This window comes from Apostichopus japonicus, chromosome 19 (assembly GCF_037975245.1).
Source record: "Apostichopus japonicus isolate 1M-3 chromosome 19, ASM3797524v1, whole genome shotgun sequence".
In the NCBI taxonomy this organism is placed as follows: Eukaryota; Metazoa; Echinodermata; class Holothuroidea; order Aspidochirotida; family Stichopodidae; genus Apostichopus; species Apostichopus japonicus.
In genome coordinates, this window is record NC_092579.1 from 5033891 (window position 1) to 5051618 (window position 17728).

The 17728-nt window shown below is 36.4% G+C and overlaps 1 protein-coding gene across 3 annotated transcripts in view; it reads left to right on the forward strand.

Annotated features, from left to right (window-relative positions):
* The first annotated feature begins 342 nt into the window (after positions 1-342).
* The window catches only part of LOC139960535 (cytohesin-3-like), an 82803-nt gene continuing 65417 nt past the window's right edge, over positions 343-17728 (forward strand). Inside the window, exon 1 of one of the 3 annotated variants that reach the window (XM_071958968.1) lies at positions 343-710. In XM_071958968.1, coding sequence (XP_071815069.1) covers positions 569-710 — 142 coding nt within the window. In that variant the 5' untranslated portion in view covers positions 343-568. Of the gene's footprint in view, positions 711-17167; positions 17308-17728 lie in introns of those variants that run through there. The other 2 variants (XM_071958967.1, XM_071958966.1) reach the window with 2 other exon arrangements.

Sequence of the window (17728 nt, forward strand, 5' to 3'; positions counted from 1 at the left end):
ACAGTGACACTGATTGTTGTATCCTTGCAGTTTGTATTTTCTAAGCTCATTATGATACGTTATCGAAATATTTCAAGCAAAACTGCAAAAAATATGCGCGTTTACGAGGGCATTGGGTTGCAACTATTTTACAAATGAGGATGATCATTTCTTCGTTTCTTACATAAAACGACTGAAGTTCCATTTCTAGTCTAAGACTCACACGAATGTTTATATTTCATCCAAATGAACTTGTGCTGTGGACTATGCATATAATACAAACAGTCAATTGACTGTGCATGGCCGTAAGACCGAACTAACGTAACTATAACCGACTACTAACTTTGTGCGTAGGCGACCTGTGTCGTGTATTGTAAATGAGAGAACGACATGAATCATTGCTGGTGCAAAAATTGGATTGATTTGTTTTCGTGGTGAATCACACACTCTTTGGCTGGTCCGCCTGTTGCCTGTCTCTATTTCACTCTAAAGAATTACCTCACCAACTTCTTCATTTTACTGATACTCGTTCAGAACTGATTGGTACTAATTCTTCTGAAAAAGTGAGGTGTAGGCCTAACTACTTTTGATGAACATGGTTGACGTGTTTTCTGATGACTATCGGGACCAAGGGCTAGGAGGCTATGGTGATGTCAATATGAATGACTCTCTCCAAGTTGACCATCTCTCTGGGAATGACCATGAATTGACAGATGCCGAATTATTTCCAGGTAAGAAGACTAATGCCTACCTGTTACCTTAGTAGACTTAGAGAAGTTAACAGCCTAGGTTCTGACCTAGGCCTACTGTAGACCTAAGTTCTAACTGTACCTAAGTTTGGCCTATACTATAGACTGCAGTAGAGCTAAAATCCTATTTAACCTAACATTGCCTAGGCTAGACCAAACTTGAGTCAGTGTAACTTTCAGTCTAGGACAGTTACCTTTTAAATTTACCATTGGTCAACTTAGTTTTGTAAACACCCATAAATAAAGCTCTGCCTGACATTAGGCCAGGAAAATGAAATGCAACTAGGCAACATCAAACTCTTCTGAAGTGATAGTTTGAACTAACATGTTAATTTCAAGATTGTAAGAGCACATATATTTTTATGTTGTAATGACAAACCCCCTGATATTGCTTTTTAATTTTTTAAAGTTTGTGGAAGGAATCCCCCCCCCCCCCAAGTTTATTACAATTATGCTGTGTTAGGTCTAGATTACATTTATGGTATGTAATTTTTTTACTGTCTTCATATGATGTTGTATCCACTAACAAATCATTGGAGTATCAATCCTTATGTTGATGCAGGGCCGTATTTAGACATGTGGAGGCACATTGGCAACCTTCAGTAGTGGAGGCCCGTGCAGCACCTCAGTGATCGCCCTCCTGGTGGAGGGGTCTAAGGGGAGGTTTTTTTGTGTAATAATTAAGGGTGCTTAGATGCAAAATGGTGCAGTATTTTGTGATTTTTGAAGTAAATTTAGCTGTTTCTACCATTCACAAAGAGATATAATTACAATTGAATATGACTTGCGCATATGTAGATGACGTAAAACGCGCGCAATATGATTTTGATTGATGATACGTGTCAGCCTACATTTCCTCATATTATTTTCATGAAATATGTGGAGGCCCCTTGTTGTGGAGGCCCAAGGGCAACTACCCACGTTGTCCTACATCCGGCCCTACGTTGATGTGACTTTAAACAGTATATACAATACCAGTTTTCTTAATCTACATGCTTCTATTCTTTTTTTTTGTGCTTATCTTTGGCACCCATATGAAAAATACCATTGTTTTAAGTGTTATTAATAGATGAGAGAGAATCATCTGGATTTAAAGTACTGTACTGACAAGCAACAATAATTATGTTTCAGAATGTCTGCACATGTACAACATGTAACTTTGAGATTAAGTTGAATTGCAAGTTACAGTTTCATCAGAAAAGGAGGCTATGTGTCATTTACCATGCAAAATACCCCACAGTACTTCCAGCTGTAAAGCCTACAGCAAAACTTATTAACCTTCTTTTATAACATGGAAGTAGAAGAGAAAGTTCAATGATGCAGTTAATGATGCCATTGTAATGATGCCACTGTAAGTACTACAAAAGAAGTGGAAGATATGCTGTTTTGCACACACAGAACATTATACATACATACTGTACAGTACTTATACTCTTTCCCTGTTGTGAAATGTGAACCCCTTTTGTTAATATGGAACACACTTTAAGGGTCAATGATTAATAAGGTTAAGGTAACTTGACTATCAAACTGGAAATGCAGTAAGTTCTGCTGCAAGCAAACCTGTGACACATTGTCCTACAGTAAATCTTGGCAATAAAAGGACACTAAAAAAACCTATTAAATGCTTCCTCAACATGTACTTTTACAATAAATAGGTACAAGTGGCAACTAGTTTCATTACACAATGGCATCATTAACTGCATCATTGAACTTTCTTTCTTTTCTACTGCCATGTCATAATACAGTAGATGGTTAATAAGTTTTGCTATAGTTTAGTGATGGAATATGCAGCCATCTATTTCATTGGTTATGGATGATACTGTGCATCATTCATTTTACATGTACACTTGTACAGTGTCAATATAATTTACATGCTCATTATTACACAGTCTTCAATGCTGAATGTTAGAGCATGTCGTAATTACTTTAAACTTGTACACACAGATTACAGTTTGATGAACTCCAGATTTTAACCTTCATAACTAGTCATTAAAAGTAATGATTTTTATGTTGAACTCATAGTTTCCTAAATGTTGTGCAAAAGTAGTAAGTAAAATAGACTTAATCAGCAAAGTTGCATCTTCTGTATTATATACCAGACATTGACAACAAGGACCTAAGACTCACACAGTTGCTATTTTTTTTTGAAAAAAAAAGTTTTGGTTCATATCTGGGAGTTCCTTTCACAAACATTTTTTAACAATAGTGTCAGCCAGAAAACAGAACAAAAAGAATTCCATCTCCATTTGTCACTGCTCACCTCCTCTGAATATACTGTACAGTAAGCTGTGAACTGCAGCTGTTTGGTTGCTACACATGATTGCACACAAGTATTATTGAAATCATTCAGAAAATAATAAAAGCATTCAATGGTGAATTATTCAGTGTGGGCATTAACCTTCAAATTGGCAAAGGTGATAAATATAGGGACATTGCAAACGACTACAAGTAATTCAGTTTTATGATGAATTAACTTAGCATTCCAGAAGTTTCAATACCCTCAATAGAAATATAGCTCACTGTTTACAGTATCTTTGTCTTATTCTCGCTGTCCTCTATTATTGTTTTGCAAAGTACAAGGTGTTTCAAAGGGCCTAGGCATTAAGTGAAATTTCACAAATGCATCCCTTTATAGCTTACTGTACTGTAGCTATGCAAAAGTGCCAAATTTTAACACACATACGCTCAAAGGTGTACTGTTTTGAAACCATATACATTTTCCCTGAATTTATAATTTTAAGATAAATATCATCAACCTACTAATTGCTCTGAAATGCACCAACTATAAATTATGTCGTCAAATTTTTTTCTAGATTGTGAATGTATAGTATTATATGTATTTTAGATCCTCCTGCAAGCAGGAACTCGCGAAGAAGCCATCATTGGCTTATCAAAGCCGCAAGCTGACCGAAGTCAGTCTCTTAGATTCATGTTTAACGTCCATGATTATGAATTGTCAATTGTCAACAACACTGTAACTGGACGACATACATTAATCTTGGAGTGATTCAAACTTGGGACCTTATGATTGAAAAGCAATTAACAAACAACCTTTTTACTCCCAGGTGATTCCAGCAGATTATTTTCTTTCGGAAAGTTGGTATGTGAAAGTTAAACTATTGGTCAATGTACTTTACTGTTTAGCTTTCATATTTTTATTAAACTCTTCTTAACATACTGTATTTTACCAAATTTTACATAAACTTACATCCTATCACATGACAGTCATAATACTGTGCAAGACATGGCTTAGTCCCGTCACAAGAAAAACATCCTGCCTTTACATCAAGGCTTAGATGGCACCGTCAGTGTGTCTCCCTGTTAATGGAAAAAAACAAATCCGATGGAAAAAAAGTGAAACTGTTATAGCTATTAGGATTATGTGTGGTGAGAGATTTCTTCTGTTCTTGTACTGTATGTTATACCTGTAGGTGAATAAGAATACCACAGGATGTCACTGGTAGGACTAACTCTTCAATCAACAATTCTTTTAACCTGTGTCAGTTGTGATCCATATATTCATCTTCTTACAACCTTGCTTTCTCTTCTGTTTTTGTGGGTGGTCTGCCATAAGAATCTGAAGGGTGAGTGGACAAATACTACGGAGTATACACTGTACAGTAGGCTACTGTACAATTCACAGTACACTTACAAGCCTGTACATTATAGGTTTGATACATGATAGTGTTAGGGAACTAAGGGAACCTTAAAAATACTGTACTATTACATGAAGCGTGGTTTGTTTGTAAACAGACTGCTTCTTTCTATCAAACCATAATATTTGGTATATAGTTAATACGTTTAGAAGTAAACTGTAATTCAAATTTGTGCAATTACAGTAATATAGATTCTCTTTGCAGTTTTGGCATACTGTATTGGCAGGCAACACCTGTCCCTCCCCTCTCCCTCTCCCCCATCCCCCATCCTAACACCATTCAGATTCATGAATTAAGTGTTAAAAGCACTTGTCTGTGTGGTTGTGGGTTGAATGTTCTTGATGGGATTAAATTTCTTTCTCACCTTTCATTTAATCCTGACAGTTCCCTAATTCGAAGAGAATGTTTGATATTTGGCTTACATGTTGACGATGGTCATTATTGATTGAAAATTCAGCTTGAGCTGAGACATGTTCATTAATTAATAATTATAGATAGATACTGTATTGAGAGTAATGAATGAAAACATAAATGCCAGACATATATATAACAGAAAATGGACAGAAATTTCAAAAGGGCAACCGATGTCAAATTGTGAAGATTTTCTGCTGCGGGTATTAACTGTATAGTATTTAGCTATCAATTGAGAATTAAATCAGATATAAAGAACAGTTACTGTATGACACACACACACACATAAAATAAAAAGTGGTAAGCTAATTAGTCAAAAAGCAAATTACAGCTGAGCTATTTTTAATCCCTTGGTTAATCAACAAAGGGACATATCTCAGGATACACAGTGAAATATTTTAAGTTCCTCTTCCCATTTCTGCTCGTTGGCAAAATAGGCTGCTGTACAGTATGTTTTTACACTTATTGGCATGGCTTGCAGTCAATATTTGGCAATTCATTTCCTTATTATTGGCAGGGGTGTCTCCCTCTGCCAAGGTTCATTGTGATATATATACTGTACACATACAGTATATTGTACAGCTTGGAGATCCTTTCTCGACCCTTGACCTCAGCAGAGCTCTGTAGTACTGTACAGTAGTTATTTTCGACTGATAAGATCCCTCTTGATATCTTGGCAGATCATTTGTCCATTGTCTTATCATTGAGTCCTGGTTGTCAACAACTCTGGGGAATTGTGATACACCACCAATCCATAGTTAAATGAGCTGTGAATTTGTATTAAATTTGAATTTGAGGAATTAAAATATAATATCTTGGTCCCCATGTTCAGTATGACTATATTCTAGTGAAAGGGGGAAGGGGGGGGTCAGGGGTTTACAGAAGGGGAAAGGAGCAGTCCACCAAAACGTTGCCTTCAGGACTACCTTTAGAAACACTTCTTTTCACAATTTCAATACTGTTTGTTGTACAAAACTACCATTAATAATCCAGATACATCATATGTTATATACATGTAATATTGTTTATGTAATATTGTTTATGTAAGAATCATTTTATAACATTGTTTATGTAAAATCGTTGTGGAAAACAAATAAATGAAAAAAAATGGATTGAAGTAATCTGTTCGCTATCCTCCATACACCCACCCAAAGTGGACAGAACGGCCCAAATGCTTAAAGACCAACTATGGAGACAATTTTTGTTTTCAGGATTTTCCATTAATTTGGGAGTTAACATACCCATAATCAACATGTGTAAAAATAATCTTCGAAAACCTACTATAACCCACCAAAAAAGACCATGAAAATTGACATTTTGGGTCGTCATGTGACATGAACCTCTGGAATGTCTGAAAACAGAGATTGACCCAAAGGAGCCTCTGGTCACGGTGTGACGTCATTGTTTGTATACCGCGAAAATCAAACGCTGATATAGGCACTGTTTATACACAGATAGCGAACAATTCTACTGTATTTGACTTCCAATTTCGAGTGTTTGAAAAGCTGTTAGCTTAAAACAAGAACACATGAATGTAAACAAATAGTTTTAAGACAATTGATCCAAAGTCTGCGGCGTTTAACGTCGGTTCTGTTACTTGGAAATCTAAAAAAGCTGATGCTTTTGTTGGGTGAGGTATAACTGCAACCTCCAACAACACAGAATTGTGGCATTTCGGGGGAAAAGGAGTATTATCGTTGATGTTTTTGGCAGCTCTAGTATACAACTTTACACACTAAAAGTATTGTTGTGAGTGAGGTATACAAACAGTGACGTCACATGGTCACCTGATGTCTTCGGAATGTTTCAGGAATGTCTGAAATAGGTTTCATAAAAAGCTGACTTTTCTTCCCATTTTTCACGTATGTAACGTCCAAAATTGGTAAAGTTAATTACAGCAATGTAATTGGAGTGAGTTAAGGATTACATACATGCAAAATGGTGGGATTTTATGTTCATCAAAAAGTCTCCATAGTTGGTCTTTAAAATGTCTTTACCCAAAAACATGGAGAAGACTCACAGTACTAGACCTACAGTATAGTGAACTACAGTACAGTGCACATCCATGGATGATGATGTGAACATAACTACTGTAGGAACGTTTTCTGAGGGAAAAAGACAAAAACAAAAGTTCCTTTCACCAGCGATCACAATATCAATGATTACTTGGAAAGGAAGTTGACCCGTCATTTTGTGTACCTAGACCTCGTGTGAAGTCTTACGGATTCAGAAGTACATGTACAGTACTTACTCTGCTGCAAGTCTTTGGAATCAGTTACCAGACCATCTTTGAACTTGTTCAAAATATCAAGATTAAATCATTTACTGAAGACCATATTTTTTCTGTTCTGCATTTCAATGTTGATGCTTTCCACTTTTTGAAGCGCCATGGGCAGTTACTCGTTTCATGGAGTGGCGATATATAAATCTACATTATTATTATTTTCATTAAACATGTTAGGAATTATACTCTACCAGTTGTACTCCATCCAGCTACTGTAAGCATGAAACTGTAGAAAGCTTATAAAGTTTAAATAATTTTTACCTTTGCTTACTAAGCTCAATCGTGACAATTTAATTGTCCAATTTTGATGTCAAATGTCATTTTATTGATGATGTCAGTAGGCGATACATGATGTGAATAGTTTATGAATCATGGTAAGTTACAGTAGCAACTTACAGTAGGTATATAAAAGCATACTGTCTTTAGATTTTGTGGTGGAGAAAATGTAGTTTAATGCCTGTCAAATGGCTAACATACTGTACATACGTACCACACCAGTACAGTACTACTAGTATTACAGTACTGCTCTCAGTCTCAATTCCCAAGACGTTAAGTTTTCAGCATGTGTTTTTTACATAAAGTCTTGCCCGCATTTGATGTTGATAATACAATAATTCTCACATCCATGCATAGTCCCAGCAAACTAGAAATACTGTGTTTCTTGAACAGCGCTGCCGCTGCACATAAAATAATATCCGTTTTGGCGAGTGCTTTTGTCATTTCTGCTGCAGTAAATGTTGCCGAATAAGGACTACATTAACGGAAGTCGTTTTAAATGCTGCAGTAAAGACTGTCGCATGATGAGTGAGATTTACGTTAGTCCTTATTTGACAATACTGTTGCTGCATAATTAGTTTCATTCTTTCTTGATCATTATGTGACCATAAATATTGCCGCATAATAACTACGTTTTTTGTGAAGTCATTATGTGGCTGTAAAAACTGCATTATAAAGACAGTATGATTTTTGGGCGAAATGGGGACCTTTCTGTGACAGCTGATAGACTGCCCAAGAAAAATTTAAGCCTTGGTCGTTATGCTGTGTAAAAAGAACCTCACATAATGACTTGTAATTGTTTTTCTCATTATGTGACACAAAATTTACTTCAGTAGAAGGAGTAAAAGCTGCATAAAAAGTTCTTGAATAATGTCCGTTTTGGTGTTCCTTACTCCTACAGTGTACATGTTTATTGGCAAGCCTTTAATAATCATTTTTTCAGACCAAACGGTAAGAACTGGGTAGTAGGAGGGACGATCAGGAAAGACACCTTAAAAAAAATTTGTCATGACGTAATTAACTCTAGTACAAAGAATTTATACAGTACAGTAGTTCTATAGAATATAGTTCTTTGAAAAATGGTGAATTCGTTATCTTTGCCGGTCGCGTGTCTATCAGGAAATTATTTGTATCATGAAGCTTCCACTCTAATATCATTCTTGGAATTAATACCATTAAATTACATTACTTTGGCCTTTAAAAATCCTTCTGCCAATTGTTCAAATTTGTAGATCAGTATCTCTGTCAGTGGAGTTTGTGGCATTTAATATGGGGCTGTCTTTCCTCTGAACTTCCTGGAAAATAAGTTGTTCACTTCGTGCGTGTGTGCGTGTGCGCCCCTTAACTCCCTCCACCTTGCCCCGAATTATGTAACATTAGTCAATGCCATACAGTGCAGGTGTACAGTGGACATGTGCGATCCGTTACCAAATGTAAAGGGGGATTGTTGACCCTATCGTTTTCCGTTTCTGGTTTGACCTGGACTGTTTATCTCATCAGATTGCTATCGGAGTATCCTTTGCTTAACAGGCAGGTTGTTCCTCGGTTTCCTGATGGGATACATGATTGCAACAATTCACTCTGACCCCGTCAGACAAAAATGCCTTTCTTTGTAAAAAATTCATTCTTTGAACTTTTGGCAACAATTTCAAGAATCCACACAGTGTCATACTGTAAACTTCTTTAACACTCTCAGGACAGGTTTATTTTTGTGTTGTAACTTTCGAACTTATCAAGGGAAATTACCTTGGATATTTTGACTTTTCTCATCAAGGTATGTTTTCTTTATTTGTTTCTCCCGGCATCAGTTAATTACTAAGTACTTTTTTCCCCGTCCTTTTAGGGTTACAGTGATTTTGAAAACGTGTTGACTGGTATTGTAATTACCGTAGTTTCAAACCAGTTCTTAGCATGACATGTAGGGTACCATAGATCAAATCAGGTAAATCACTTTTCAATGTCACCTACTAAAATTTTGATTTTCTTTTCATGGAGGAAATGTTTGGATCGCCGTGGTTTCCTTTTCTGTTTATGATTTTTTTATATATATTTACATGTTTACATGAAAGTACACGCCAGCAAAACTCCAGTAGATTTTTAGGTACAGTAGTAGATATTATTTTTTTTCTTTTTCAATAAAAGAAACTAATTGTTTAATTATTCTATTTTTGGTATAGATGGGGGTGCTAGGGCAGTTGGCCCTTTTTGCCCCTCTATAAATTGGGCATTGCATATTGAATGGTATATCAAAAGAAAGTAAGTTTGATGTTCATACTTTCAAGTATTTAAAAAATTCCTGTGAGACTTGTTGATAAATTTACTGTAGGAAAGCTAGGTTTATAATTGAAAACAACTTTCAATAGTTCGGGTATATCTGAACACTGTAGGGACATGTACAGGATTGTACATGTACAGGATTGTACATGTACATGTACATGTACATGTACATGTACAGGGACATGTACAGGATTGGCTACTGCAGTACAGAGTTTCTTCTACAATACTGTAGATACCTTACCAAGGTAATGCAGTAATATACAGTAATAAAATAGTACAGCAAGCTACTTGCTGGTTGAAAGTTTCAAGAGCCAAGAAAAACAAAGAACTTGTAGAAGCTTGTACACTGTAAGTTCATAACCAGTTTGGTCTTCACCAGAATATCAGCCACACTGGTAGAAGCTTTATACTGTCAATTTATAGCCAGTTTGGTCTTTACCATCTTTGATCAGCCACACATTATGAACATTGTAAAATGTATAAATTTTAAATATAATTTTATTATTTCTTCAATAAATATCAGAAGCTATTTCACAATAATATTTTTAATTATCATTGTCAACCTGTCTAAGCCTTCCAATAAATCTGTCGATTTTTTTTTCACTGGCTGACAGTTTGTGTGTAGTCCTGAGGTTCATCAGAGGGAGCCAATCTCTTACCCTGATCAGTGGCAGAGCGTCCATACAGTCAGAGGGGGCAGATGCCCCCCTGACGGACTCAAATGGACTGCTGGCGCCCTTTTCAGCTTTTTACCACTTTTTACTTATTCGCAATTATTGACTTTTTTTATTGCGCTCTCAAATACCTATTGACATTTGTCACATTTTGTTGGTGTAATTTTCTGACAAAATGACGATGACACTTATTTATTCTTCGTTTATCTGCCAATTAGCAAGGCCCGGAAAGGGTCATTTCCGGCGATCTTGGGAGTATCTTTACTCAAAAAATTCTGTACGCTCCGCGCCAACCTGGGGTGGGGCTCCGCTTAAATAGCGCCAAAAGCGCCCCTACTGTACACACCATTCTCGCCCCCCCTGACCAATACCCCTAGCTCCGCCACTGACCCTGATACTGAACACCACAAAGTTCTGCAGTGCACTGACCTATTGGAGTAGGCTTTCTGGCATCTTTTGAATTTAGGACATATTTTAGAGCCTGCCTCTGTCTCTTACACTTGAATTGTTCTGGTGCTAATTGCTTCCTGCATTTGGTGGAGGGATTTTGTCTTAAAACAAAAAGGGGAAAAGTTGAGATTTAATGGCTTTCAGCAGTTGAATCCACCAAATACCAACTTTTTCTAAGTGTTTTATTGTTTAAGAAACCACTAACTTGTCACCCCTTGAGGAAATTGGTTTGTTAATTTACGATTTTTGAGATCAAATTTTCTTCTTTACCTTAGTGGGTTACTGTTCCCAAGAGGAAAGAGATATGTTTTCACTTGGGGCAAAGATTGTTTATTTTAGAAAGACATAGGAAGAGGGATTTTGACAGTTTTTTTGAATGGTTTCCTAATTTATACTTAGATTGCATGACACATTGAAACCTGTGTGTTTCGTTATGTCAATAGCAATTCTATTAGGGTCTGACCTTGCAATATTACCATGGTAGACAGTGTTAAACTGAATTATTGAAATATATCCCAAAAATTATTGCAGTAATAGCCTCCAAAATCGCTGCTATTTCTGCTGTTGACTTTATATCCAGATGGGAAGGGTTGGAAAGGGGGGGACAATAAAAAAATAGATAAACATAATAAGGAAAGTAGGTCAAAGTTCAATTCGCATCAATTGCATAATTGAAAGAAGGAAGTGAGGATAAAAACTCAACATGGTGCTTGTATATTTTCTTATTTCTTACATGTACTCGATTGGAAATCTTTATTTGGTGTACTGTATCTGCAGGAAATGGAACCCGTTTTTTTGTTTCACATTATGCAACAGTAACGCCATCACTCGTGTTCACTGTACATGTATGCGAAATATTAATACCCAGTGTAGTATTGTACACCTGATTAAAAGTGTGCCCTCGTCACCGTTATTTAAAGTCTGTCGACTGCTGTTGGCAATTTTGAGGGTTTCATGCCAAGTGCTAAAGGTGTGTGCTGTCTTATCCAAACACTCTGGAAAACACAGAAACTGTGCATTGCATGAATAGATTCTTGATTCAACAGAACTTTCTCGTCTGGTTTATTTCCAGTTTTTTCTTCTATTCTTTTTTCTCATGTGTCTTTCTCTGTCTCTCTTTCAACATTTGTATTATTCTAACTTATGAATTCTGTGAAACTTGGTCTTTACGGAGAGATGTTATCCTTTCCTGTATTCACTTTCATTAAAAGTTGTGTTGTTTCCATATATGTACTAGGAGTTCACAAAATAAAGCAGCCATGCCTAGTTCCTACTACATATATAGAGGCAAGCACAACACCCCCTTGTGTAAGAATATGTTAAAGGAATACACTCAATGGGTGTACCCTGTTTGAATTTGGTTTCCTAGCCTTTAAAACAAACATTTCATTTTATATCATGGCTATACTGTATGTGGTCTCCTTGGTGCCTTTTCTACATTGAGTGATGCATATTGCCCTAAATGTTTTTTTTTTCTCTCACTAAAGTAGGTAACTTCTACAGCAGTACTGTACCTTGAATACTTTATATTGTTATTCAAGTTCTTCCATAAACAGTACCTTGAATATTTTTGTTCCTGTAAAAAAGTTTTGGAATTCAAACTCTCAACCTGTGTGATTTTCAATGTCGTCCTTTAAAATATCAACCTTTCCAAGGTCACCTTTGAAAACTTGAGGAATGACAATAGACGCCTGTGTTCTGGAATGCGGTGTCCTCATTAAAATTGGGGAAGTGACCACTCACTCAGTGTAGGAGGGAAGTGGTGTGTGTCATCCCTAGGTTTTGTGTTCCTTCCTTGTGACAATGCCATTTATTATTGTGGTTTTTCCAAGATAATTCCTACATGTTTAGAACACTCATCATCTATCTAGTCCTGATCTCTACCACAGACAGACACAGTTGTAGTGTTGGGATGGCAACAATGCTTTGGTTGTAGTGACTGAAGTGGGGTGCATGCTATAACAATAATAAAAGTAATAATAATAATAATCAGCAGTTATTTTACGAAAAAATGTGGGAGAAACCAGCAAGGGCTAATGGAATACAACTTACACGTCCAGTGGCTTCTAATTCAACATTTTTACACAAATTTGGAATGTTTTCAAATTTGAAAGTTATTGCAGACAGGAAAACCATAGATTGCTCTTGGAAGAAAACCTACCTTACTATCACCCTGCTGGGAATCGAACCCAAATATCACCCTGCTGGGAATCGAACCCCAAACCTCCCAATTGCTAAGCCTCATTGCTTCAAATGCCACTGCCTTCATCCACTCGGCCACAGCACTGGTTAAGCATAGACCTATCATAGACCTTTAAAACGAGGTCCTAATGTTGAGAAAGTGATTGCCAGATGCTTGTGACCTGATTTATCATTGTCAAAACAACTGAAATATTCTGTAAAGGAACCACCCTTTTACGGAAATAGTTCATCATCAGTCAGTATTTACAAAGGGATGATATCGTGGAACACTTCAGAAGTGCCTTGAAAGAGAAAGGTCATAAGCTGTTTCTTGAAACTGCTCAGTGAGTGGCAATGTCTGAGTTCATGTGGCATGGAATTCCATAAACGAGGGCCAATTCTAGAAAAATGCACGACCACCTTATAAATTGAATTTGAAGTGAGGCTCAATAAGGAGAAGTTAGCATGTAGAGAGCGGAGAGAATGAGTTGGCTTGTAAGGGGAGATGAGATCACACAAATATTGAGGTGTTTGCCCATGAAGGGCCTTCCAAGTTTATAGCAAGTTCGTTGTCCTGTATGCTCTACAGTACAGTAGTTTACTTCCAGAAACGAGAAACTACGGTGTTGGTGAAATAACTGCTCATATTATGACATAGAATTGCTTAAAAGTGACAGTTCCTGGAAGTACAATGTCAATTGTTTCACTTTGATTGGATGAATTCACTACTTTGAATACATGTATTGACTGCACAGGACCTGTATACACAATGGACATATTCTGCAGATTGGTTCATTGTGATGCAGGTCTCATGGGCTCCATAATATTTCTCCTTGCTGCTGAAAGAGAGAAAAAAATATTTATGAAATATTTATGAAATAACAGCTTATCTTAATTGAGACAGAATCACTGAAAGGTGATATATGTAAGGTCACTATAGATGGCATTTGATTCCCAAACAGCATTGGACTGACTGTACATAAAGTATATTCTGGAAGCCTGTGGCTTGCACACAATTAAGTAGACATGTACACAATGGACATGTATATTCTGCAATACTTTTATCTCAATTATATCAATTATATTAAGTCCATTGGGAATTTGGGAGCTACAGTAGTTCCTTGTGGCTGGCCACGGGAGGAAAAGGGAATTTCTGGTCACAATTTTAATACAGCTTTCTACATCAAAAGTGCGTGCGTTATTTCATGTGAAGATAAATGTTTATTGGTATAAAGCTTCAAAGCTGCTTGCTGTGAGTGAAAATTGGAATTCTAACCGATCCAAGATCGAAACAAATAGAATGAAAAATAAAAGGGGAAAAGACCTTATTTGTCAATTTGCAACTATGACGTCTTTCCTGTAAGTTCAATGTTCCCTTTTGGGACCAAATATGACAACTTCAACGACAAAAATTTAGGAAAAGGCATACAGGAAGGAAATTGCATGCATGTTGCACAAAGATACTTACTGTGGATTCCTCCTTTATTGGCTAAATATAAATTTACCTCATAGAGCTGTTCTTTTAAGCATTGAAAGGACGAATTTTGCTGCAATTAAAGTAACACTGTCTATAAAACCTTAAAGCAAGTTTACCCCCACCCCAATGATGAAGTATCTTAGAGTAACCTACAGTTTGGTTCTGTGTGCTTTGATAATGTCAGGACAGCTTTAATATTAAACCAAAACTGTGACAGGTGACTATAGATACTGTAACTTTAATACTTAATACCATAATGGTCTGGATGTCTAACAGTGAAAAAAATACACCAAAAGTTTTTTATTGGGAGCTATTTGAAAGGTTCCCAATATGTTTCTGCAGGGCAGCTCTATACTTCCCGATTGTATTAGTTAGCCTGTGAGTGAAAAATTCTGCTGTGTTGTTTTGTACTCCTGAAATATAGCTTGTACATTCAGTCTTGGCAGAAGGGTGATGAGTGCATACAGTAATTATTAGCTACTTCAAGTAGATTGATGGAGTTAAAGTGAACATTCATCACCTAACATGCTATTAACCATGCATCATCCAGCAAATTAATTAATTTTCAGCTATAAGTTTTTATTTATCAGCTATAAGTTTTTAATTATTCATCATCCATCAATTTTCAGTGAAGTGCTAGCTGAAGACAGATGTTACCTGTGAAGTGTGTATCTTCACATTGAGTAGTAAGTTAACATGTTTTTGAATTTTCTCACTGTGTTAATGGGGTTTTTTTTTATTTGGGGGGGGGGGGTTATCTCTAGACAAGGTAGAACAATAGTTCAGTAGTTGTGTGGAGATTGGTGAGTGAGTCCCTCATTAATTCCCAAAACCTGGGAATTTTTTTTGAGGGGAGGGGGCGGGGGTAAACATACACTAGATTAACAGTAGTATGGACCCTGTCACTGTGATTGTGTCAGAAGTCACTAAATTTTAGGTTTTGAGTGGAAGTTGTGTGTTATCCTTATCAAGCCTACTGTATCACAACAGTTTTCCAACACATGATCCTCATGGCATCATACAGACCAAACTACAGTAACCCCAGCTATTGTAATGTAACTTCAGTTTACCTCACAGCGGTATGTGACGAAGAAATAAGGACAGAAACAAATACTTAAATTAAACAGAGTATATTAGAGCTTCATCTGACTAGATATCTACTAACTGCCTCAGTCTTCATATCATGCATCAGAAAAAGGAACAGTAGAGATTACATTTTACTTATATAGCTATACATGTAGAGAATCTAATTTTTTGCACTCTCCATAAAGACCTTAATTTCTTACTTGAAGGATAGGTTAAAAAAAAAAGAGAATTCAGGATTATTCCACAAAAAAAAAGGGGGAGGGAGTTGGAGGGAGAGGGAGGGATGTGGTGGGAGGGGCAGATGGATTTTTTGTCTCTGAAAATTTGTTCCCAGAAAGTATGAGCAAGATGCCATTACCTCAATACTTCAAGTCCTCCTTAGATGTGAACTGTTTTGTGCCAACATTCTTTGCACTCTTGGCCATTACTTTGTGTCTTAGCACATCATACAGGCTAAATAAATAGACACCACCATGACACACTTTGCCAGCTTTGATGTCCATTCCTTTAACATTTTGTTACCTTTTATCAAGTTCTATTGTTGCCGTTCTTTAGATTTGACAATCTCCTATTGTTACTTACTGTCCAGTTAAGATACCATTGTTACCTATATCCATAATCTGCTAGGAAGTTACTCCTCAAAAGAAATCTGCTAGCTATTGGAATTTGGATGGTTTCCTGTCTTTTATGCTCTCTAATCCTGAATAAAAAAGAAGACTCACTTTAATGCTGCCACTTTACCCGGCTCTGTCCAGTCTGTGGTATCAGTTTTCAATTAGCCTGTTTAAAAGGTCATCATGATTGCTCCAGATTTTTCTAATAACTTTCTAAAGTACTTCCTGGAGGTCCTGACCCTTGGAATTATTTCCAGCCATTTTGACAGTTTAATTATATATGGTGAATCAAATATATCAGAGAAAAAAAGTTGCTGTTAAAAAACCTCATTTTTGCATTCCAGTATATAACACACAACAAATAAAGTGCAATCTATTTTCTTTGAGACTCCTCAATAAAGAAAACAAGGAACAGAGGATCAAGAGGGAAGACGAAAATGACAGACAGAAAGTTAACCCCCATCCCCACCTCCTCCCCTCCCCAAAAAATAAATAAATTAACAGACAAACAAGCAAAGCAGCTACAAAGATAAAATAAAATATAAAACATCAACTTATTGAACATCTTATTGTTAGATTTACAGACAGTCAAGTATATTGAGGGCTCCTCTGGAAAGCAGTGCTTCTGCACTGTGCAGGACTACCCTCATTAAAGATCACAATAATAAAAAATATAATAAAAAAATATTATTGCTTGTAAAATAACATCTAATTTACATTTCTATTGAAACTCTTGAATATTCATGTCTCAACATATATTAGTATGTATAGTAGTCTGTATCAGTCAATCTGGTTATATCTCTACAAGATTTCCCCCTGGCTTGGCCCATCTATGTTTAGAATGTTTTTTTTAGATGAAGGAAGTAGGTAATCTTAGTTGAATTTGACCTGCAGGAAACAGAGGAAAGCCGAGCCAAAGATGAATGCTTCTTGACTTCTTTTTGACTTCAGTCTTTGACGTGGACAAATCACGTACAGGATGTACCTCTGCTAGTTCCTCGTAACACACATCCGCAATCAGCGACAGGTTTCTCTGTTCATTGTTCTTGACCTAGCTCATGATCTGTTACATGCTCGTTAATTTAATCTCGTCTGTGTTTAGATGTTACGTTCTCATTGGCGGAAGAAAATTTGGTAAATGGGATTATTATACACAATGTGACACCTAATTAAGTCTTGGCAAGGCAACTACTGTAAGTATTAATAGCTTCAAGTTCATTTCTCGGACAGCCTGAAGATTTTTTCATGTGTAATTATTCTACTGCCTTAAAACCACTGTATTAATGGAATACATGTACACAGTGAATCAACTAAACTGCAGTCTCTTCCTACCATTCTGCAATTCTATGTATTCTATATTCTATATATTTTCATCTAAGCAGGCATTCTTGGACCATCTGCAATTGACATTTGTCCTTTTGAGTCATGTCTTATGTAGTTGACAGTTGTTAATGTGGAAGAAACCTTGTACACTTACTTATGGACTAAATGTTTACTAAAATAACAAAGTGAAAGTTAGAATTCAGGCAGAAACATTTTGCCATAAGTGTTGTTGTATATTTTTACCTAGTGCCTGTGTACATTTCTATATATTACCCCTGTGTATATTTCTAC